The sequence below is a fragment of the Mustela nivalis genome, assembly GCF_964662115.1.
Source record: "Mustela nivalis genome assembly, chromosome: 11".
Lineage (NCBI taxonomy): Eukaryota > Metazoa > Chordata > Mammalia > Carnivora > Mustelidae > Mustela > Mustela nivalis.
In genome coordinates this window covers 32,565,097-32,590,749 of record NC_139030.1, presented here as the reverse complement: position 1 = coordinate 32,590,749, position 25,653 = coordinate 32,565,097, and the positions used below count along the sequence as shown (strand labels likewise).

The window sequence follows — 25,653 nt, the reverse complement described above, 5'->3', positions numbered from 1 at the left end:
GTCTTGCAGTTAAATAGAAAAGAAAAAAAAGAAAGGGTTAGAAAAGCATCCTTAAGATTCTTTACCTGGTTTTAATCCATGTTTCCGGTTATATTTGGACCAAAATAACCAGGGCAATAGTGTTCCATTCTTCACTTACCTAAGACTCTAGTTTTAAGAGCATTCCTAAGAACCTCAACAAATTCCAATCCCAAATCAAAAACAAGGAAAGCAGAAAACTGCTTTACTTTAAAAATAGCATCTTATGGGAAGCTGGTGATCATCAAAGTCACCCACCTATCGACATGATCAGAGCCAGGTACTCCTTTCCCTGGGAAGATTTCCAAACGAGACAAACACAAGACCATAGTACTGTCAGCCCCTTAGGTTTTAGGACTTCACCATCTTCCCTTATAACCCTAAAATTCTTTTTTTTTTTTTTTTAAGATTTTATTTATTTATTTGACAGACATAGATCACAAGTAGGGAGAGAGGCAGGCAAAGAGAGAGAGAGGAGGAAGCAGGCTCCCCACTGAGCAGAGCGCCTGAGATCATGACCTGGAGCCAAAAGCAGAGGCTTTAACCCACTGAGCCACCCAGGCGCCCCTAGCCTTAAAATTCTATTGTTTATAGAACTCTAGACAGAATATCCTGTATGAAGATAACCTCTCCAGAAAAATCATCCCAGAAGAGAAGTGTGCAGAGATAGAAATCATCCCTCTGAAAAGCATTTTATTGGAATTTCAAATGAAAAGCTAACTGTAACTTACAGCATGTTTCTGCCAATAATCTCTTAAAACAGGCCTCTTTTTTTTATGCACAACAACTTCCTGCATGTCTTCAAGAGATGGATGCTGGCCAATTTCCTCCTCGAATGGCAACATGTATTCATCTACAGGTCCTGAAATGGGTGAGGGGGGGAAACAAAACCATTTTAATTCAAATCTTACTGACTTCCAAACTGGAACAACCCTTCTGAAACATACTCTGTATCACCTTTTCCCAACTGTTAAATGGTATATAATGACAGGAGAAAAACACACTCTCAACTACTTCTACCACAGTATGACCCAAATGCTAATTTAAGAGAAATCAAAAACTCTACAATTTGGCACATAAGCCTGCTAAGTTTGCGTAAGGAGCTTTCTCATCTGCTCTATGAGAACTGCCTATCTCCATACATATATAGGACCACAGGGAATCAACAATATTTGCAAATCTAGGCTATAATATCCCTTTAAGTACTTCCCACAATTCAAATCAGGCTGTAAACAGTGGTGATTCTATCTGACAATTTGGGGGTTAATCTCTTAGAACCATCTTTATCCTGTGACACATCTTTACCCTCTACAAGCTCTGCATGAGGAATTACATACCTCAGAGTTACAACTCCTTGCCCAACAAAAGCTGCCAAAAATAGTCTTTTAAAAAAATCACAAGCATACTCCATACAGGGTTCCCAATAAGCCTTCAGAATATGTCTTCACAGACAAAACTTATTCACCAAAATAAATGGTTCCTTTTTTCTTAGGCATACTCAAATAGGAAAATGCAGTTGTGAGTTAATACTAATACTTAATAAGCACTTACCCTGACTAGGAACTTTACATACACTATTTCCTCCCATTTTACACCTCCACAGAGTAAAGGTGACATTACCTCTACTTTACAGATAGTAAAGAAGCTCAGAAAAGTTGCATAATTTGCACAAGGACAGAACAGTTGTTAAGTGGTAGAGTTGGAATTTGAATCCATCTCTGCTGCTGAAGTCCGTGTTTTCAATCACTGTACGGTCTCCCCTTGACAGAAACCACTCACTAGAGACCAATTTCATATAAAAGGCCTGTATACAGACCTAAACCTTGCACAGATACTCCTACTCCTGGATGGGATATAAATGATAAATTATGAGTCACGAAGGAGGACATGTAACTCTACTCTTTCTAAATGGAAGCTTTAGCACTTCCAGTGACATTCTAAAGTGTCTGTTTAACTCCTGCTACTCAAAATTGCTCAGCAGCAATGGCACTGACTACCAGCCTGCAAGAAATTTAAGTATCAGGCCCTAACCCAGGCCTACTGAGTCAGAATATGAATTTGATCAGGAGTTTAGTACACTTTAAAGTGTGAGAATCACTGAACTTTGCCATCAACAAATTTTAAAGTACTCACTTTAGCAATGTTCACACTGTCCCCTCCTGCCCCAATTTCTGACTTAAGGGTCAGAAATTCCCGACTCTGCAAGTATTTCACAGCACATGCAAAGCATTTCAGAAATACCAATACCTGTCCTTTTTCACTTTTCATAAAAACTTCCCTGATAACCGCTCTACCACAAATGCAAAAATACAAAACAAAGCATTTTTCACTCCTCTAAACTCCCATAACCCTCTCAATATTCTTCAAGTATTATATTCGTCCAGAATAACTTACGGAATATCTAATACTAATGAATACTACACACAGAACTAGACAATTCACACTAACCTTAATCTAGAGTCAATTGTCCAGGATGTATTTTATCGCTGTAATTAAACTATACATTGCTTAAGGGCAGGGTCTCGTATATATCCCCACGACATCATATCCAGTGGTTGGTTATGGAGAGTCCATATTATTAAAGTTTTTATAAAATACATTTTCCTATAACATTTGCCATCTGACCTATTACTGCTTCCATAAATGCACATAATGTACTTTATCTTCCACTTTAAGCGAAACTGCTTCAGACTTTCTTGGGTCTGGATCCACTCCATGCCAAACTCCCAATCTCAGAAGAACGAATGGCTGTCCGTTCCTGACCACTCTCTACTAAATTCCCTTGAAAACCATAGTGCCCCAAATCAAATTTCATGTACCAGACAGAGGTAGTCTGTCCTACACTGAGACACCATTACAGTACTCAGAAAACAAAGTATTCTTATAAATACATGTTAAGTTGGCTTAAATATACTAAACAATTTCTTTTAAGGTCTTTTCACAATCAGCAGGAAGTTTTTAGGTAATTGTAAATTTTTTTTAAAAAGGATCAAGCTAATTTACATTTGTTGAGATGTCTGCTTTATATTTTTCACATCCAAAAAAAAGTGCTGTAACACAAGTGAAGAGAATGGAGACCTTCGGAGAAGTGCTAAAGACCAGTACCTAGCACACTATAATTTTGTTAACACCAGGAACAGTATAGAAGCTTATAATCAATCAATCCGTGCAAATATTTACAGGACTTAAACAAGGATTTACATAACAAAAACAAAGAGTAAGAATCCTTTAGAACCAAGGTGTGAGAGAATATAACTAGCATTCATAACAGCCTCTATACATCAGCTCAGACTTTTAAGGCATTGAGGAGGCAGAAATTAACCTGTGGTATATCCAAAGGCATGCTCCATTTTGTGTCATGGAGGATGGACTGTAAATTCAGTCTGGTTAAGTGTATGTGGACATCATGGGAGTGATGAAGAGACTTAGCCTTGAGTGTCCTGGGAAGGAAAATCCCCCAATCCTTCATTTACCTCCTGTTGCCAAAAGAGTTGACTTTTGCAACCTGGGGGCAGGTAGGACCTGCAGGACCCACAAAGTAGCAGCCATATCCCTATATTTGGATCAGAGTTTGAAATCTAGGTTTCACCATTTACCACCCTAAAGCTAATATTAGCAATCTGCTTAATTTCTACTACTTAAAATTTGAACTTCAAATTGCACCTATATAAAACTAATAACTACCTCCAAAGGAGTCTTAGGAAATCAGCTAAAGGTATGTGAAGTGCCTAGCACAGAACACCTGGCAGTGGTAAAGATGCCCATACCTTCCCTCTCCAGCCTGCCCCTATCCCTTGCCTCCTGAATTCTCTTTAAGCCACTACCTCTTGGGAGTCTACTTAAAAAAATTTTTTTGTACTTTGAAATATTACCTTTTAAGTGTAATCATCCCTTTTCATGTATGTGTAGTAGGCAATAGGCATTATCTTTTTTAAAAAAATATTTTTTCCCTTACCATCTGCAGCAGTACAGCGAGAAGCCAGTTCCCATAGGACTAATCCCATGGCGTACATATCTATCCTCAAAAATGCATCCCTTTGGAAGTTTATAGCACCCTCTAATACCTCTGGAGCCATATACCTCCGGGTACCAACCTGAAAAAGATGAAAGCAAACAATACTCATTAACTTTATGAACTAACATTTTAAGATTTTTTATAAAAAGAATCAAAACCAAGTATGTTCTGCTGTCGTTATCAGGTAAGGTAAATACATTATGACCACCAGACTACAGAGTCAAGGAGCATTGTATTCACGTAATAACAGCCAAGACACTGGAAATGGGAAGTTTCCATTAGTAGGGACTTCTTAAACAGAGTACTATGCAGCTCCTTAAAAAACATGAGGTAAATCTGGACTTATACGGAAAAATTTCCAAAAACACTGTACAGCAAGGAACAAAAGCAGTATATATATTGAGATCCCTTGTGGGTATACTCAATAAATATACCAGCAGACACTGCTGGCGTTGGCTTAGAATTTTTCCCCCTTCTGGAAGTAATCCTAAAAACAATGGAGGTTTTGTTAGAGATAAGGACAAGAGAACTGTATTTCTCAATTGTACCCTTTACATCCTGTTTGAAACGTGTCTTTTAAAAAAAATAATCCTTTTTAAGGGTTTCTCTTTCTCTGTACTAACAAAAAATAGTAATATAAAACTTAAAAAGAATTAGCCCAGTAAAGAATGGATAAACTTTTAAAAGTTCTTTTTCTTCAAAGTCTACATATTTATTTATTCATGAATTCTGTCTTGGCATTCTTTATTTCTGTCTCTAACAGTTTGGTATTTCTTAGTGTTGTAACTATGGTTACTAAGCTACTATAGCTAGCTTTGGTTGGTGCTTGACAATATTCATATATGAAAGCTTAAAAATTCTTATAGGATAGCTGGGTGGATCACACATTCAGTTTTTGGAGATCAAGGGAATGGCCAGATAATGGCTCCATCCTTAGTTGAGTGATCTCTAGATTAGAAGTCAGACAACTATCTGAGAACACACATACAGCAGAAATGTCTAGAAAAAAAAGGAGTCAATCACTAAGACTCCAAAGCTCAAGTTTTTAAGTCATTTAATAATGAGAACACTCTAAAGATAGAAAAAAAAAAAAAAAAAGTAGCTTTGCTTCTTTTGCTCCTTTAACTGTACTATAGGCAAGCATTTCTCAAAAGTTTACTTTTCAAAGAAAAAAAAGTTTACTTTTCCCCTAAAGACAAATGTATTCTATCCAAAGCACTTTTCTTATAACGTGACAACTACCTTTCCTTAGTATAAAATGCCCTCTCTTTTATAATAAGATAAAAATCTTATTTTTCTCCAGGGTTCTTTATTTGCAATATATAAAGTGTACAATAAAACTTGAATTTTGAAATTTTCTGGTCCATGAAGTCTCAAGTCAAGGATCCAGTGATGTAGGTAATTATTTTTACCTCGTCATGTAAACTAATTGAGAGGGCAGTGAAAGACAGGAATAAGTCTCAAATTTTTTTCTTAAGAAAAGGGGGGAAGTGTTATGATATACCAGAGGATTAAACTGTCCCCCAATTTTAGTTTTATAATAATGACACAGTCAGCTCAGATGTTTGTCCCTAGGCTTCCTGCACAATCTCCCACTTCCATCACAGACTCCACAAGACTGCCTTCATTCCCAAACACGTATGGTGTCAACTTTTCTAGAACTTGGACTACTGACTACTGGTGTAAACTAAATTCTTATCCTCTGTCAGTATTGCCAAATTTGTTATGCTGTGATTCTTTAATAACTATTCTTGGAGGTCAACAGGATATGCTGGGAAAAATGAAAGCTTAGAATTAGATGACAAATAATTTCCATGACTTGAAAGATGAAGTAATAAATCATGCCAACTTTGTAAGAAATGTCACCTTTCAGGTCAAACTGGTTTTCTTAATAAAAAGATGATCTTGTAGGCATGAAAAGCACCACCTTTCTTCACCTCACAGTTTCTGAGAATAAAATGTATGGATCATGTTTTTCTCCTGTTTGGCTTTCTTAAAGATTCCCATTGTTCAGTGTTCTTCATACAGACCTTGACTAGATAGAATTAATTAGGCTTTTTGCTCAGGGCTTAGTAAGTGCTCTGAACTGGAGAGAATTCAAAGAAAAGCTGTAAAGTTGGTTAAAGAATTAATGAAGCACTAAAGACCATGAAGCAAGAAAGTAATTGTTGCATGGAAAAATCAAACAATAGATATTCTTTAGTACATACTAGCATGATTAGTAACTGTTCTGCCATTCCTCTTAGGATGATGAAAGAATTAACGAATTAAAACTACTGTGTTATTACTAAGAATGAGGTCCATTTAAATGGATTAACTTGATTATTTTTAAAAATAGTATCCCATGACACATATCTAGGTTGTTTTATGAACTGACTGATCTAAACCACTTGAGTTCCTAACAGTCCTTCACCACACATGAAAATGTCTTCCTCAGCAAATTTAACATACTACTTTTAAGAGAGTCATTTTATATTATATGCTGATTTAATAACCATCACAATAATTTTTATCAATTCAATCTAGATATGCCATTCTAAGAAAATATGGGACAAGATTATTTTTCTTACATTTTGTAGTTACCATCCTTACCTGTCCATGGGTATCACCTGCAGACTTGCCAGCTTCAAATTTTAACGCCAACCCAAAGTCAGCAATGCAAGCTGTCAGATTGTTTTTCAACAGCACATTTTTACTTTTGATGTCCCTTGCAAATAGACAAAGTATTCAAATTAATTTTAAACAAGTTACTTTTAAAAGTTTTCAGTGAAAGTGGGAAAAGAGGAGAAAACACTATTAGAGTATGACAAACAGAAAAAAGGAGGGAGAAAAGGCTTGAAAAACAAGAGTAGAGTGACAAACTCCTATTCATAACATGGACAATAAGAGGGACATTTCTCCATAAAGCATGGACAATAAGAGGGACATTTCTCCATAAAGAGCCGCTCTTCCAAAAATACTGTCTAGCCTACATGTTACCTATGTCATTCCTACCTACCAATCATAAAATTGCTGGTTTTTTGAGGTAAAATGAATATTTCAGAGTTTATACTTAGAAGCACCCCTTGCAACTGAGATTTAAGAAAGCAAACTAAAAGAATATTCAAATAAAATGAATTGGGGCCTTTTGTCTACTGGAAAAGGCCTACATACTATAACAAACAATCCCTTATTTTAGGGGTTCTTAGATTCATCAGCCTTGTTCATCATCTTAGATTCAAAAGCATCTCTAGGAATGTGTATCAGAAAATTTTCACCATAAACAAACAGTTCCAGCTAGATCCTGGTGTTCCAAAAAGAGTAACCATTTCAAAGCAATCAGATAACCTCTTTTATATACTAGCCTCAACTAATTCACCCTAGAGATTACTACACTCCTACTACATATATCTATGCCATGAGCAGTAGTTAAATCTATGTGCACAGACATGGAGACCAAGAATGGGACAGAGGAGACACAGACACCCACAAATGCTGCAAAAAACAATCAGTAAAGCCTCAAAGGATTTTTAGGAACCCCACTGCTAATAACTTTTGGGGGTGCCAAAGAATTAGTTCCCTATAGGACTAAGTGAGGTGAATAAAAATTCAGGAAGAGATAGACTGTATGCAGGAAGGTGAGAAAATGGGAGCTTTTTCTGAGGTGGAATTCGTTCAAGGGAGTTCGCAAAATTAAAAGTAGTGCCTCCCAACAACCTAAAACACTGCAACTGGTGGCACTCAATTAAGTATCTGTTAAATGAATCAGCTTTTAAAGCAACCATCTTTTTTAAACTATATAATGGACACACAATGTTACATTAAAAGTGTAAGATGTTGTGATTCAACAAGTCTATAGATTATGCCCTGCTCACTCAAGTGTAGTTACTGTTACCATACAAAACCACTGATTATATTCCCTAATGGTGTACCTTTTATCCCCATGACTTACTTATTCCATAAATGAAAGCTTTTATCCTACTACCCCTCACCCATTTAGTCCATATTCCCACTCACACACTCACCCCCAACCCCTCCTCTGCCAACCATTAGTTTGTTCTCTGTATTTCTGGGTCTCTTTCTAAAGCAACTGTCTTTAAATTGAATACACAATGGCAAACTGATTCCATGTTTAAAGGAACGAACATTTTCCCTTTTAAGGGAATGCCAACTATTGGGTTCAAGCCCAGTTACTCAAATGATGCCTCCCTCCAACTCAGCTCAGATAATGATCACATGGTCATTACAAACACAATAAAAGATACTCAGAGTCTCTCCTCAATTACATCTTAAAATTATCACCAAAGTAAATCCATGTTTTGAGGCAAAACAAATTTCTTTTTTCCTTTGTGATAGACAAAATACACTTTCACTCTTAACCATGTTTTCAGAAATGAGAAATTAAAACAGAGGTCATTACTTAAACTTTGCTAATGATATTAAATATATCCATTACCCAAAATACTTCCTGGCCAATCTCAAAGGTTTGAAAAACAAATAAAAATCAACTGCCTCTTCTAGCATGATTAGGTAATTGGGGGGAAAACAAATTTAAACTTTAAATACTAAATACTAAATTATTAGGGAAAACAATATAATTTTATTTCTACCTGTGAGATATGGCGGGTTTGTGGCCATCTTTTAGGCCAGGTATGTCCTCATGCAAATATGCCAGTCCTCTAGCCATGGTTTCTGCAATATGACACAATTCATTCCAAGAGACCACATTAGCCTTAAGAAAGTCTGACAGTGAACCCTAAAGAAATGAAAGAAAAGGGGGGAAAAACAACTTATGCTCTGGACAAAAGCTGTATGACATGGAGAACTTTTTACTTTTAAGAGATTATGGAAGGCAACATATCTTTTAGTGAACAATATTATAAAAAAAATTTTTTCTGTTATGATTCAAGTTTCACATTAGTAAACATTTGACTAGAATAGAATACCTCTAATCTTTAAAGGTTTGCTACAAGGCACAGTCAGTTTCCTCCTATTTTGAAGGCAGGAGTTACAAAACAAAACAACCCCACCATTTGAAAATCGAAAGTTCAGGAAAATATTTAAAAACTTAAAATATGATGACTACAAATGTTAACACAAAATTAAGACATACAGCTGTCAGAATCTTCCTCTACAGATTACTGTTATTCTTCTGGTCAACAATTTATAGAGACGTTTAAGAGCCACCTATATCTAACAATGATGAAACAAATTGCCAAGGAGAACACAACTGCCTATTTCATTAACATGTATTTTCATACTAGCTCTGAAAGCAGAAAACCTTTCTACTTTCAGAGGAGAAACAGCAGCTGTGTTCTGGTGATAATTATTCTATAGATCAATGACAGATCAAAGATCAGATAAATCTCCTCACTCTAGTTTTGTCACTACGCTATACTGACTGAAGAATTTTAAAAACAAAATTCAACCTAAAAAATGGTCCAAATAATCAAGATGAATTGCGAATGGTAAATGAAAATGACTAAGCACCGGCTACACTGAAATAATTATCTGTAAGAGAGAGAAATGCAGCACAAGAAATAAGGGACAAATGACTGGTTTTATGTAAGTAGAGGCTTAGGTGAAAAAGTTGCCAACTTTTCTCTTTTACTAAAATGAATTAATTTTTTTTGAAGATTTTATTTATTTACTTGACAGACAGAGATCACAAGTAGGCAGAGAAGCAGACAGAGAAAGAGAGAGAGGGAAGCAGGCTCCCTGCTGAGCAGAGAGCCAGATGCGGGGCTTGATCCCAGGACCCTGGAATCAGGACCCGAGCTGAAGGCAGAGGCTTTAACCCACTGAGCCATAACCAACTAAAACAACATACTATTTCCAGAAAAACAAGTCTGAGGGATTTGTAGCCAACATTAGGTGGGTAAGCCAACCCTGAGTTAAAAAACTGTTTTCCTGAGTTAAAACAGAAAGTAGTTTTACCTTTTCATGAAATGCTGTGATTAGCCAAAGATCCACATCAACACTGGTGCCTCGTTTTTCTGCACCAATGAACTGCAATATGTTCTCATGCTTCATTCCAGGTAAACTATAAACTTCATATTCATTTTGCCATGATTGTTTGTCCTAGAGTTAAAACAAAAGAATAGTAAGAATGCAAAGAACACGGGCAAATAAACCATATCTAAGAAATTACTCAAGTAGATTCAAAGGGAAAATTTAAAAATAAAGCTAAGCATGAGAAGATTCTTTGGTTTGGTTTTGTCTTATTTTTTCATAAAAGAAATCCAAGAATAAGGTAGGAACTCTATGACAAATGCCTGCCGTGCCTGCCCCACTCCCTAAAACATACTTCTCTATGTTTCTTGTTTGTAAATACAGGAGTCCTCATGGGAAATGGTGCATATCTCTATCTATCAATGGCAACACATTCTGCTGACAGTTTCGTAATACAGTGTCATTTCATCATCGTGTGAAGTTATTTTTGTTTTTTCAGAATAATTTTCTGAGATACGAATTTCAGGTAGAATGACTTCATCTCAATAGAAAACAAATTTTTTGTTCAAAGACTAACATTGTATCAAACGTTCTTAACAAAATGCTGAGAATACCCTGCAAAGTCAGTGAGCACACAACAGGGTATAAATAGGCAATACAATTTAAAATATTATTTACTCATTTGCATCTGCAAGTGACCCATGCCTACTACATGTCTATTTATAAAGGATTAGCTTCTCTTCACAATGAAAGAATAATGAAAGTAGGAGGCACCATAGCGTAATGGTTCGGAACCCTCTGAATCCAAACTATCTTAAGAACCTTTGCCAAGTGACAATCATTTAGTTTCCTCATTAGCAAAATGGGGACACTATAGTGTCTGACCCATAGGGTTGTTGTATTATATGTATACTGTGTATTGTTTTTTTATGTGTGGGTAATATATAGACACCTATTACTGAGTACTCCTATGTAAAGCACCTCTCCTGACAGTAAGAAGCATTCAATAAAATATTAGCTACTGTTACTCTTGTGCTAATATCCAAAGACCTTTCTCTAATTTTTAAGCTTCTTCCCACAATGAAAGAAGAACCCGGAATTTATCAATCTTAGCAGAACAGATTAGATTCTTTTATAAAGTATCTGCATCAGTACAAAAAAAAAAAAAAGTAATAGCGTTCTTCACAGACTCTATGAGACTTTAGAGGAGGCAAGAAAGATAAAAGCTAGGTATATTAAGATAAATTGGTTCTCTAACTCTGGAATGAGGAAGCTCCACTGTGAAGATACAGTGGTGGACCCTGCATCACCAAAGCCAATCAGGACTGCAATGCACACAAGGCATTAGCTGGAGGCGAAAAGCAAGACATAGGTAGGAAGAAATCATCATAGATCTATACCACTGATGGACTCAAATAAAACATAAGAACAGTCCAGATGTGCATTAGACAAGGGTTTTATGAGGTCAGACCCCTTTAAAAGAAAAGTCAACAGTAAACCAATTATTTGGAATCTTGATTCACTTCCAAACAAAATCTGAAATGATTACATGAGCAATCAAAGTAAGATAAAAATAAATCAGTCTGGTAATATACCTCAAAACAATTCTAAAACAAGTATGCTATTCTTTCATTCTTCTCTTTGTTTTCTGATAAAGTCAATGGGATATTAAAAGTTAACCAACAAAATTCTATTACAGGAATCCTCATCTTCACCTTACATTTCTATAGTATTTTTAATGGCAAAAGATGTCCTATACATTCATTCACTGGAATTCCATCACTCCAAACAAACGTAACAACTGCTATACCATGAGTTCCATTCCTTGGATGAGAAAGCAGACTGAAGAGCTAACCGCTTTCCTCAATATCACAAAGAGCCACCTGGAAACATGTAGTCTGTGTTTTCGGACTGTTTCTGAATTGCGATAATTGAGCCAGTTTATCTTTTAAAAATACATGCAGATGAGAAAGATGCAATAACATACCTGTATTGGAAATATTTTCACAGCCACGTACTCATTGAGCAGCTGGGCTTTCCACACACAACCAAATCTTCCCCTTGCTTTCACTTCTAGTAACTGCAGTGGCTTCAAACCTAGTAATGGAGAAGGTGGGGGTGGTCCTGGGTCCTACAGATAAACAATAACAATCATTTTAGAAAGCAGCACCTGATACAGATCAATGCTAAATATGAGGGGGAAAGTGAGTATAACTGAGGAATCAATTGACAGAAACAGGAAACACATACAAATGACACTAACTTCTATCTTGCAAAAACAGTTCTCAAGCATTACTAATAATTTATAGTGATCATAAAGTAAACCACTTGAATTGATGTTTCCATAATAACACTCAGCACTACTGCTACAAAAGTACAGCAGGAGAAATGACCACAAATCATTTTGAGTCCATCTCACTAATTTTCTGGACTAAGATCTTTTGTGACCTTTAGGGTTATTACTAACAGTATTTCAACGGTTTCATCCAGTTGGTACTTAATTAGACAAGGATTTTAAAAGTGCCAGCAACAGCAAATTATGGCTATTTCTCAAAGGAAAACAGTCCTCAAAATCTACTACTTTCTTTCTCCAATGACTGTTTATCTTTAAATCTTTTCTTCATTAATCTCAGAAATGCACAGTCATTCCCAAATACATTGCAGATATGTGTGTCAAATACAAAATGCAAAATGTGTTCAAACAGCCACAGTGTTCTACTTATTCTAATTTTTCAACCTATTAACAATCCCTTTGCTTATAATTCCCCAAGTTGACTGGAGATAAAAATTATTAGTCTGACTGGCAAAGAAAGTACAAATTATAATCCAGAAAATGAGTGTTCATCATAGTAGATGGGAAGAAAAATGAAAGAGAAGTGTATTGCTATAGGTAATTTTGAAAATGGAGCAAATATAGTATATAAATAGGGGCACAACGTTTACAAAACACAAAGGCATCCTTCCTATACAAAGCAGAATGGCAACCTCTCTGGAAGCATTGTATCAGTTCAATATCTGCAACTAAAACAAGATGTAGGAAGCCTTTTGAAAAGCTTCCAGAGAAAAGTAATAAAAATGTATGAAGGGCTGCATAATGAGTATTACAAGGAAGAACTAAAATTTCTGTGGCAACAGCAGCAGACACTGTGACACTGGGTGGCATCTAAGTCGCTTGGAAATAGTATGTCATCCTGTATCAATGCATCTCTCTCCTTTTCATCCCCTTTTAAGAAAAAAATCTCTGCAAAAGCCCCAACACGGTCAGTGCCCCCTTTAGGCATTATTCAGCCCATGGTGTCACTCAAGATTTTAAAAAGCTTACATCAACATTAGAAAGACTCTCTAAAATAGAAAACACTGCACGGTATTAAAGAGGACGAAGGTGCAATTTCTTTGAGGCAATCCTTTATAAAATGGCTTGAGAATTCCTACTTTTAAAATAGATAAATTAGAAAACTTGTGACTCATTTCAACCTTAGATATTTATTTTTTAAATGTCTACAAAAAGTTGCTTTGCCTTCACACATTCAAAAGATGAAAGGTTATAGGAGAGCTAAAGAGTGTTGTAGTTTTAACAGAGTGATGAGTCCAGAAAAGTCAGATACAAATCTTAGGGCAAGTATGGCCCCTGAATTTATTATTCTCAGTGGGAAGGGACACAAGAATCTAGGGAGAAGTTTCATCAAACTTAAACCCAGCCTACCTCATTGCTCTATTTACAAGTGTAATAAGAGATGCCCCTGACAGGAGGAGGCTGCGGATGTGGATGTGGAGATGGGAGGAAAAAAGGTTGAAAACTAGTCTTGTAGAGGCAGAGAAAACCGCTCATGCTCAAAATCCAAGAATTATTAGATAACTACATAAAATAATTATGCTAACAGAAAATGTTCAGCCTGAAAAAATGTCACTAACTACAAAATCAATGATTCCCCCCTTTTTTAGAACTGAATCAGAAATGTCAAGTTTTCAAAGCAGGTATAACAAAAACTGAAGTATGGTGATAAATGCTGAAAGCTGAAGAGGCAAAATAACCACATAAAGAAGAAAACAGCTCTTAACTTAAGATTTAGGAACTTTTATGTAAATTGATAATGTCTCTTAATAACATATGACATTACCCATTCTCTATTCTAAAGTGTACCAACCACGTGGATATGATTCAGTCTATAAAACAGGATTCAGAGGACTTAATCCACATCTCAAATTAAGACTATGTTTGCAGTTCAAAATGCAATTTTAGTATTTTAAGAAATTTTAGGACACATACAGTAACTTTCAATGTCTCTATTTAGAGAGAAAAGATCACTGAATATTTTCTGAATGCACAAATAAACCTTAAGTTTCCAAGTCTTTGTTTGGCAAGTTTCTAAGCTAACATTATGAGTAAAAAGTCTTAGATCACTGTCCTAATACTATTACCATTCTATTCAGCCTTATAACAGCATGAAAACAGACTACTGTTAAAAGAACGAATACTGACGACTTTTTAAAGGGTGAGGAAATGACGACTTTTTAAAGGGTGAGGAAAAGGTGTACAAAGGTAGATTCCTACAGAATGTCAAACTTTAGAAAATGGTATGTGTTTTTAAATAATATTTTATAATACTTAAAAGGTAAAACTCAAAAATGAGTAACTAAAATATAGATCATAACTCTATAAAATATATACACTAATATAAATTTTTGTTTTAATGAAAAACTAGATTATTCTATATAATACTTTTCATACTCTTCACTAAATGGATAGGAAACTTTAACTGTATCTCTAATATCTGGCTTTTACTTATCCTATCATCAGAGTGTATCACAAATCATTTGCAGTTTATGAGCATCATTATACTATTTTACCCACAAAAAACTCAATGCAGTTCACCCTTGAACAACATGGGCTTGAACTGCAGGAGTCCACTTCTATGTGGATTTTTTTCTAATAAATACAATACAGTCAGTACTGTAAATTTATCTTCTCTTCATTATGATTTTAATAACATTTTCCTTTTTCTAGCTTACTTGGTTTATTTGTTGCAAGAATACACTATCACACGTATAACATACAAAATATGTGTTAACCTTTGTGTTATTAGTCACAAAATTTAGTTTTCTGGTTAAGTAGTTAAGTTTTAGAGGAGTAAGAAGTTATACACAGGTGTGACTGTGCACAGCACTGGCACCCCTAAACCCTGCATTGTTCAAGGGTCAACTGTACTTGATTCTAGGAATAAAGATTTATACTTTTAAAATGTATCAACACCTGGCAAGACAAATTCGGGCTTGTACTTCACAATGACAGCAACACTCTAATATTGTCATAAAACATGACTTGGTCCTGCTACACAGAAAACCAGCTTTGGGGATTCAACTGTATGGACCAGGGAATTCCTGTAAACTTTTTCTGATCTCCTGTTCTCTTGCAATCCCCACACTATGATGCATAGTTACGAAGACATGCAGTGGAACGTGCCTCCACTTACATCACTTCTTTACCCATTTGTATATGAAAATTATGGCATCAGAAGACATCATGTTGAGGAACAACAAATGGCAATCACTGAAAGCCGTGTGCCCATCCCAACACCGCTACCCAATAAAATTACTATACTGAAGACTGAAATAAATTAGCAGAAGTGAAGAGCTGCTAAGTAGTCTGTGATCATTTGATTCTTCTGAGTTCTCAAGTGGGAAGGGTGAATTCTAATCTAAAATAAAGCCTTCAATCTCTAGAGAGCAAAAAATCAACTTATACTTCTCTAGCCAGCCCATTTGCTAAGGAGGCTACAGAAGAAAGAAACTATTTGAAAATATAGATTTCACATTAAAGGATAATGGGTTTTACCAGAAAGTCAGCTCCTGGTAAAAATGAGCATATGCTCACATTTAAGCTAGTGACACACTAGTCATTAGGTGTTAACATCTCATCAACTAGAACAGCTGTTTCTACATTCCAACTCAGGTAAGTATAAATGAGGTTAAGAACTCTTTGAAAACAAAAAAAATTTGCTATGGCAAATCAATCATATTTTTAATACTAAAAGTGGTAAAAAAAAAAATTCCTTAACATAAATTTATAAAGGATGCACAATAAAGCAACAACAACAATGAAAATCTAAGAACAAAATGTTTAATTTGCATCCACAAAAAGTTCCACAACCATAAAACAAACATCAATGCATCTTACCTCTATCATTATATGAAAGGCGTGCTTGTGAAGAAAAAACACAGGCAAAAGAAATTACGATTTATATCCAGAGTGAAATGAAAAATGACACATCAGTTACAAAAGCAAAGGAAGGAGAATCATGATTTAGCTTTTTAAAAGTTGGCAATGATCCAATGTATCATATTTTTAAAATAAGAATTGGGAACACTCTCCTTATAAAGAGAGGAAAGTAATATCAAACAAACAAAAAACTTGGATATTACCTTTCAGATGAGGGGCATTATTGTATAGACGAATCTAGTATGGCCCCAAACTACTTGATCCAATGAACTTCAAGCTAGCAAATAAACTACAGCAAGTCAAATAATTGTTACTTGTTTTTCTAAGAAGTTCTAGAGTCTAAACTGGAAGAATAAAAGGAGCAATTTTAGAAAATATGTGTTAGAACTGGCTTTGGACAGCAGAGGGCAGTACTGCCTTAAACAAAATCTAGAAGCAGCACAGAAGGAATTTTTATATAACTAGAATAAGTTCCTCAGCCCACACTCTGGCAGTTGTTTTAAGACTCTCTAAAATCTCCCATTTCCTGAACTGCTTCACTCCCTTGTCATGGAATATAGCAGAATCGTAATAGAAGAATGTTTCTAGTGTGCAACATGTTTCTAGTGTGTGCAACATAAACAATATACTAGGGTAAGAAAATGAGACGGGAGAAATAAAAAAATGAGAATTAAGTAGAATACGTGACAGGCCAGGCCCACTGTTGACTTACTGGCTACATAGAGAGTGAAGAAGTCAATCAGGGGTGGCCCTGGGAATAAGTATCCATACATATTTTTCAGTCTGAGGACACTCAGATACTGAAGGAGAACATGATTTTCATTTTCAGAGTCATCCTAAAATAGTTAGGGGACTAAATTTAAAATTAAGAGAAAGACTGCCACCAATGTAAAAGAAGGCTTCAAATCCCTCCAGTCACTGAGTATATCTGCCATTTCCAATATTTCTATAATATTTATACAGAGAATAGCACTGACAAAAAAGATGTGACAACTCATATGTACCAGTAGTTTAACTAGTTTTGCTTCCTTCTTGATTTTCTCCTGTGATAATGATTCAGGACTATTTATAATTCATCTAAAAGGCTTAGCTAATCCTACTATCAAATCATCTTATCAGTACTCCAAAGTATAATTCATCCCTTAAAAGATATACATGCTAACTGAGTAACTAGACTTTAACTTCCCAAGGCCTATGTATCTCTCAGGTTTTGTTTTCATTACAGGTACTACAGAGATAAACCTGCCACTTCAATTGCACTATGCAAGTAGGTGCTATCCATGCATCTTTATATACTTATCAATAAATGAACACTAGAGTAAGTCAGAGAATGATCAAGCTAAATAAGAACAAGCAATAAGATCAAGCTAAACAAGAACAGGCCTCAATGTGTAAACTATGTTCCAAAATAAAAGGGTCAAAACAGAATCCAAAAAAATTAAATCACTGAAATACATGGACAAAAAGTAACCAAATAAAACCATCTGAATTCACAACATAGAAAATGGAAACCTGAGTATCATGTGCTATAACTGGAGATAATCATGAAAACCAAATCAGCATATTAATGTCAACTAATGAGGCTGCTGGATAAGAAAGAGACTAGTTGCTTATTCCTTAAGAAGTAAAGAAATTTAATTGTATTGCCAAACATCAAAAAAGAATAAATAGGACTTCTCCATTCACTCAAAAAATCCCTGAGTGCCTACTTGTGCCAGGCCCTGACTACCCCAGCTTCTCATGGTACTTACTATAGTGTGGAGGAAGTGAGACTCATCAAAGACACCACACTGATGAATCTATAATTATAAAAGAGCAGTAAAAAGGAATTCAATACTTTGAGCACCTGTACGGTGAAAGTGGACTTCTACAGGCATGTTAAATAAGAGATTTTCCTAAGGAGAGAATCCTTGGAAAATGGAGTAAGTACTCAAGGGAGACACACTAGGTGGGAAAACGGTACTGAGATACATCCTAAAATTTCTGACTTGTGCCACCAAATGGTTACTGGTTCTATTTACTGAGAACTCAGTTTGGAGAGATCATTACCACAGGATGGTTAAGTGCTTGGAGATACCTAAGTGCTAATATTTAGCAGGCAGTTTGATGTACAGAACAGGAACAGAAAGAAATCTTTCTAGAAATAGGATTTTGGTTCATTTATTTACTATAAACAAGCATATATGACATATACTAAAAATTTTCTCTTACTATTTAAACCTAAGATTTACATATATATTCTTTGATAACTCACTAAATATCTTCTTAGGACTATCAAGAAGATTTAAGCTCCCCCCACCAATCCAAAGTATTTGAAAACCAACAAATTCTGAATTTGTCTCATCTTAGTTATCTAATTATCTCATGCTCTAAGAAATTTTACAATTGCTGATTTTAAAAAAGATTATTGCCAGGCAGACTGAAATAGAATCTATAAAGAAATAATATAGGGCATCTATCAAAACAAATGCTTCTGAGCTAGGGAAAGCAAGACATTATACATTAACAGATTCAATAGTATTGATACTGCCAAATACACAGCCATCATTCTATCCAATTAGATCTTCAAAATTCCATTGTGATTTATCAACTCCTACTTCCTCGATTTCTCTCATCTAACTCCTGAAAGCAAGGCAAAGACAGATCCTTTGAAAGAGGTTTCTGAATAAGTTCCCTAAAAAGAAGGTAGCTCCTCAGCGTAGCTAGCAATGGGGTTTAAAAGTGTGAACTAGATGTAAGGGATATCCATTCACCTCTGGCCACTGCTCAGAAGCACCAGGTTTATTAGAAATTTTTTTTTTTTTTTTTAAGATTTTATTTATTTATTTGACAGAGAGAAATCACAAGTAGGCAGAGAGGCAGGCAGAGAGAGAGAGAGAGAGGAGGAAGCAGGCTCCCTGCTGAGCAGAGAGCCCGATGCGGGACTCGATCCCAGGACCCTGAGATCATGACCTGAGCCGAAGGCAGCGGCTTAACCACTGAGCCACCCAGGCGCCCAGAAATTTTATTTTTATTTATTTTAACATTTGTATTCTGCAAGTAAAGCTGAAAAAAAAGGAAAAGGATCATGGAAAATTTCCATTATGGAAATTATGGAATTGTGATGTGATAAAATGGTTATGTTTATATGTACTTATAATAAAAACTATTTTAAATATAATTTATATACTCCGATCCCTCCCTTAATCCTACTATAGTTTTTTATGTCCCCCCTAATTATTTACTAAAATAAGCCATTCTGTTAAAATTACCTCAATGAATAATAATCCTTGGGTCTAAATGTCCAGACTCTACTACTCAGCAGACTGACACTAGGCCAAGACACTTCACCTATCTGTGCCTTAATTTTTCTTATCTATGAAATGGACTTAATAAAACAGAACCTATATCGTGGGGTGTGGAAATATTAATCAGTGTAAAGTGCTCTGTGTAGTCCTTGACAGAGTACTCAAAATAAAATCCTTCATTGCACTAATTTCAAATGACTTACATATAAATATATATTTACAATGGCCTCAATAAATAGACCTTTTGACAATTTTGAAGCTGCTATTCTGTTGGAAATAACAGCTAACATGTTTTTGTTTTGTTTTGTTTTAATTTTATTTATTTATCTGACAGAGAGAGAGAGAGAGATCACAAGTAGGCAGAGAGGCAGGCAAAGAGTGGGGTGGGGGCGGGGGTGGGAAGCAGACTCTCTGCTGAGCAGAAAGCCGGATGCGGGTGCGGGGCTTGAGCACAGGACCCTGAGATCATGACCTGAGCCAAAGGCAGAGGCTTAACCCATTGAGCCACCAGGCGCCCCAACAGCTAATATGTTTTGAACACTTAATATTAGGTACCCTGGGTGTGGCTCCAAGTCACTACAGAACTGAAGTCAGACCAAAATTGTTTTCACCTTTCATTTCCAAGCTGCAAAGTCAAACGACCAACCAACCCAATTTTTGTTCACCTACATATCAACTGTGGACTTCAAAAAGGCCAGCAAGAACTGTCCCTCTGTTGCTCGCCACTACCCAGCAGCATGATGTGCGGCACACGACAGGCACTCAGGCACTGGGTCAGTGGGTCAACTGAAACCAAACAAGCAAACCCGAACACCCGCCACCTATGTGATACAAGCAGCTCTCACTAACAAATGGGCTCTTTCATTTTTCTTATCTCAAATTAACAGAAAAAATTTGACAGTGAAGTAGTAAGGAATGAAGGAAGAGATATACAATGAGGTTCAGGAAATAAAAATTGAGAGAAAAGCCAAGTCACTTCTTCCTATCTTCCATCTCCTAACCAGACAAGAAAAAGGAGAAATTATGTACTCTGCTCTATATGCATCAGTCCCACTTGCAAAGTGGAAGATAGGGCCCTCCACAGTCTAAAGGAAAACTGAACTCAAGATTTTAAAAACTGAATAGAAGTCGTCTTTAGAAATGAAGTACCTTCGCTATTAACTTTAATATACAGCTTTAACTTGTTTTAAGATTTGAATAAAGGTCCCCCCCACCCGCTTCCCTTTCCTTTTTACTTTTGGACATGGAATTTAGCAGATCTCTAAGTGGGCCTGTCCATGCATTTGTTAAGTAAAACAGCTCTTATACACCTAAGAGAGTAATTTTTTGCCAAGCTGCAAGTCTACAAATAATTTACGACACTTATCCCCACAATTAGAAGTATACCTAAAACTTAAGTTGTATTTTAAGTTGTAACAAAAATAATCACACACAAACGTAGAACACAGAAGAAAGGAGACTTCCTTTCTTCTGTAGGAACCCTGCACTATTTCTTAGGCATATATAAACAAACAAAAAGATGCTCAACTGTAAGATAAGAGCATGATATCATCATACTTGAAACATGCTAAAATAAAAGTAAGGCACTTAAAAAAATGTGTGAAATGCAGGTTCCAGGTCTTAGTAAAAACCTAACACCAACTCTAAGCTAATAAAACATCATGTTTTGATTATTTCATGAGCATACATTATAGCTCTACTAAATTTCACTTAAGAACACTCACTTAATCAGAATGAGATTGAAAAGTATTGAGCTGAAAAGCTGTCCTCAGTATACTGTTAAATTAAAAGAAACCAATTGTGAAATAACATTCTGTAGTTTATATAAAGGGGAAAAAAGCATATACTCAAACAAATTAGATTAGAAAAAGGTGTCAAAGGATACATACCAACCTGTTAAAATTGATTATCTCAGGAAAGTGATAAAGAAAAAAAAAGGAAGAATAAATGGTTCTATCACCTTTCTTTTGCACACTTCCTTCTGTATAATTTGTCTTATTATAACAGGCAAGTATGTGAAATTAATTCTTAAAAATAATTTAAAAGGAAAGAGAAAGTGAATCAACCTATTTCAAGATGTGCTTCTATAGATGTGATACTCATTTTGCAAGTATAACTTAATATTAGCATATTAATACTCATTTAATTTTAGTAAATTTCTCCTGCATCCTCCACAAATAAACAGTACCCTTTCCTAAACTGAGTTGCCTGAATGATGATGTTATGCTACCCTTTCAGTATGTTATTAATTTTAAATGGGTACATATATAGACTCAAATTCAACAGGAAATCCTACACAGCATTTTCACAGATGGCTCAGTTTCTCAGTGGATAGTAATTTGACATAGCATGAAACAATAACCTATTATTACTTTAATATTAAGGTCAGCAGGATTATTTTGTATGCCCAAATCAGTATCCCAAACATCTGAAAGTCTTTACTCTTTATCAGATCAAAATCTAAACAAAATGTCATTGCCGTAAAGAACTGAAGAGACTGATGTCATTTAAGTAGGCATTACTGTTGCAATAGTAATAGTCTACTTAAATAGCCTTTAAAAATGAACAAGAAGTTAACTTCATACCTTGTTAAAGGTAGGTAATTTCTAGCCACTAAAATCCACTTTCTTATCAAGTGCTTTTATCAGCATAAATATAGATCTTATTAACAGGAAACTTCAGCTCACATATGGTTTTGAAAGCGATGCAAACACTTTTATTGGAACCACATTACCTCTAACCACAGTAAGACTTCTTAATCACAGAGTCAATGCAGCCATTCCCTCCTGTTCTTGATTCACCGGCACTAGAAAAACCAGTTTGTGTTCAGTTTACTCACTGCAGGTTACAAGAGCAAATTCCTACATGTGGAAAGACAGTTTCAGCACAGATAAAAGAAAAGAACCTACAGGATGTAAATTAAAAAGATGCTTCAAGCTTGTGATTCCAGAAAGAACTGAATACTGGCTTTGTCTTATGAAAGCCTGGAATACTTCAACTTATTTTAACCTAAAGAAATATGGCCTCTAGATTTATCTTAAAACTAAGCCCTAAAGCTCCTTATTAAATGAATCCCTGGACATGTTGCATTATTATCTCAATATAATTCTAAATGCGACAAAGTCAAATTTGGCAATTCATCACTTATAGAACAGTTATACGCACAAACACTATGTAAATACAGCAGTGACTACAATACGCAGCTGGTCTTCAGGGAGTTTACAGTCAAGGGGGAGACTGGACCATGCACACAAATGACTAGAGCCTCTCTCAACTGGGGTTATTCATCTGACTTAACACAAGACAAACTGACTTCACTATTTTCTCAATTCTTTCAAGGACAGTACATAACTAGTATTATTCTAGAGGCATATGAGGGATATGCCTCTAGAATATGGGAGGAAAGAATAAAAAGGTAAATGTATTGAAGTACGGAAGCCCCATGTCATACTCTCAATTTTGTATTCTTTGCTGTGGAGCACTGAGAGCCCTCAAATATTTTTAAAAACAGAAGCAACACAATCAGACATGTAAAATGCTATTCTACAGCAATAGTACAGATAGAGAGAAAGAGAAGACCAGCTATGAGATTACAGAAATAATCTCAGCCTCAGATGTAATAATGCCCTGAACTACAACAGGATCAAGAAGGATGAAAAAGTGAATGAATAGGACTTGGTAAATGACAGGGCCAAAAAAGCAGCGGCTGTCTCCCAGGCTTTCATTGAGGGTGACGGGGAAGATAGTGTTAGAGACGTAATAGTTATAGGTTATAAAGAAAGAAGAATGGCTTCAATTTAAAAGAAAAAAAATTATTTTCCATGCCTCGAACTATGCTAGATTTGAGAATTAATATTCTTTACTGGTTACTAAGAACCATAAGACCCGATTTTAAAGCATGTATATCCTTAAATCATTCCTTCACAATAAAATACTACACCATAAGAAATTCTATCTTGGGGTCTTAGAAAGAATCCCACAATTTAGCTGTCAGAACCAGCTTAGTAAGGAGATATATGTGGGTATCTCTTGTCTTCCAGGATTCCATAAGACTGATTTTTTATCCCCCAATGAGAATAAAAGACTGAAATCAGACCAAAGAATGATCACAGTATACCTAACTTCAGCTTGCTCTGTGACATTCACTATAAATTCTCTTCAAGTATAGTTCTTATTGTAGGAACGACCTGTCAATGAGATATTATCACAATGAGACTAATGTCATGTAAGAGAGAAGTTACTTCACAAACCAGTCTTTGCCAAAGCTTTAAGGAAAAGTTGCCTAAGAAAGGAAGGAAAAATTTCTTATCGCTCTAAGTGTTTGAAGATTTGGAGGAAAAATGTTTCAGAAATCCATAAGAATATAAGATCTTTTTCTAACCAGTCTTGGAATTAAGCTTTGAACATGGGGACATGAATATGGAGTGAAATACAGAAATCACCTTAAGACTTCAAATGTATGTCTCCCTTACTATCTTGTTTTAACCATCTATCCCATTTTAACTAACCTATCCCTCGTAAAAGTCTTGAGTAACTAGTAGGGACTGGCACTCTCAACTCAGCTGCACAGGAGTCCTTACCTACAACCCAATCATGCTGAAAAAGGTGCTAAAATTTTTTTAAATGAAAAATACATGAATATGTCCTTGTACATATCCATGACCTTTATTGTCCTTGGTGAGATAATGAAATATTGCTGCTCATTTTGGTGGTCAAACTTTTCAACATCCAAAATGGGAAAATAAACTGGCCTATAGAATGATTTTGAAATGGCAGGGATGTTTACCGAATTATCTAAAACACCAGAGACATCAGCTTTCTAGGAAAAAAAAAAAAAAGAGGCAGAACAGCATAAGCAGGAAGAAGAGCAAAGCTTTAGTATTGGAGTCCTTGATTCAGATTGCAGCTTTGACAATTGTGACCTTTTCTAGGTCTCAATTTCCTTATCTATAAAATGGAAATTAAAACTACATAAACAACGCTGTGAGGTAAAACGAATTCAGTGCTTTTCACTCCTGGCTGGTCACCACAATCACCCTTAAAACCTATCAGAAACATAATACTCCATACTTACAGGGCTGTGGCCCACAAGTATTTTATAACAAATTCTAAAGATGAGCCTTATATGCCAGTCACAATTGAGAAATCATGGGAAAAAATTATCTATTTTATGTTTTTACATATTCTTATATGTATAAACTTAATATGTGTAACTTACCAGTACCCTAGTACACTGTAAGTGTTCAAATAAATGCTTGCTGTTATTATCAATAATTATTTTGAAATTGGAGATAAAACTGGGCATTTTGTAACAAGATGGGCACTTGGCGGTTGCAGAATTACTATGCATAAACCTCTCACCAAGAATGAGACTTAAAACATGACACTATACTGTTTGAGACACAGTGAGAGATGACATAAATGAAGTTTCAAATTGAAGACAACCCCTCTTCTAAAACACAGTTTATCACAGAAAGAAAGCCTAGTTGGGCATTCTTTATATTTTTCCTAACAAAGCTTGACCATTCTAGATCATTCCATCACAAAACTTTAAATCTAATTTTCATTTTTCAGTAATTCATACAATGTACGCAAATTTACCACAGAGCAATTCAAGTGCTAAATAAATGTGTACAATGACATTAACATGGCAGCAAATATCTAAAATCCACAGAAATGGCACATTCATTGAAGATTCCTATTTCTCAGTTATTTATGAATAATAATTGCATCGTCCCATTTTAAAAGTCTAAACCCTTGAATTAATTAGCATTTCTAAATAAAGTGGCCTCATATATAGGATACCGAGCCCTTTAAAAAAAGCCCAATCATATCTCTGTGCCATTATAAAAATACCAATATTATCTATAAGAATACATTATTATTTCTAAAGTTCTATTATAAAACAACAAATCTGTTTTTAAATTTAGTTTCCAGTTTGTTTCTTTCATAAAACAAACTAGGGTAAATTCAGACACTACTCTAACTACTAAACACTCTCTCTTCTAAATACAGAAATAAAAGAAAAAATAGTTACACCAAAAGAAGATAAGGGGGAGTCTACAGCTATTAGGAATAAACTACATATATTTATTAGGCACTAAAATTTTTATTTTTAAAACACTTCCACAGATAATTTTTAATAAATCTACAATTTAATTACTAATGTTTAAAAGTTAAAATAT

At 35.3% G+C, this 25,653-nt stretch overlaps 2 protein-coding genes across 7 annotated transcripts in view; one reads left to right on the top strand and one right to left on the bottom strand.

Moving 5' to 3' along the window:
- ORC4 (origin recognition complex subunit 4) overlaps positions 1 to 6,007 on the top strand; it is a 103,054-nt gene extending 97,047 nt beyond the window's left edge. For all 5 annotated transcript variants that reach the window (XR_014300591.1, XR_014300592.1, XR_014300593.1 and 2 more), the window contains one exon: positions 782 to 6,007. The gene's annotated coding sequence lies outside the window, so the exon portion shown is untranslated. The remainder of the gene's footprint in view (positions 1 to 781) is intronic.
- The window catches only part of ACVR2A (activin A receptor type 2A), an 83,943-nt gene that overhangs the window by 4,170 nt on the left and 54,120 nt on the right, over positions 1 to 25,653 (bottom strand). Inside the window, exons 6-12 of one of the 2 annotated variants that reach the window (XM_082690885.1) lie at positions 16,140 to 16,163; positions 11,952 to 12,095; positions 9,950 to 10,093; positions 8,623 to 8,768; positions 6,626 to 6,740; positions 3,974 to 4,112; positions 750 to 880 (exon numbers count right to left, since the gene is read on the bottom strand). In XM_082690885.1, the coding sequence (XP_082547011.1) occupies positions 750 to 880; positions 3,974 to 4,112; positions 6,626 to 6,740; positions 8,623 to 8,768; positions 9,950 to 10,093; positions 11,952 to 12,095; positions 16,140 to 16,163 (843 nt within the window). The remainder of the gene's footprint in view (positions 1 to 749; positions 881 to 3,973; positions 4,113 to 6,625; positions 6,741 to 8,622; positions 8,769 to 9,949; positions 10,094 to 11,951; positions 12,096 to 16,139; positions 16,164 to 25,653) is intronic. The other variant, XM_082690886.1, reaches the window with a different exon arrangement.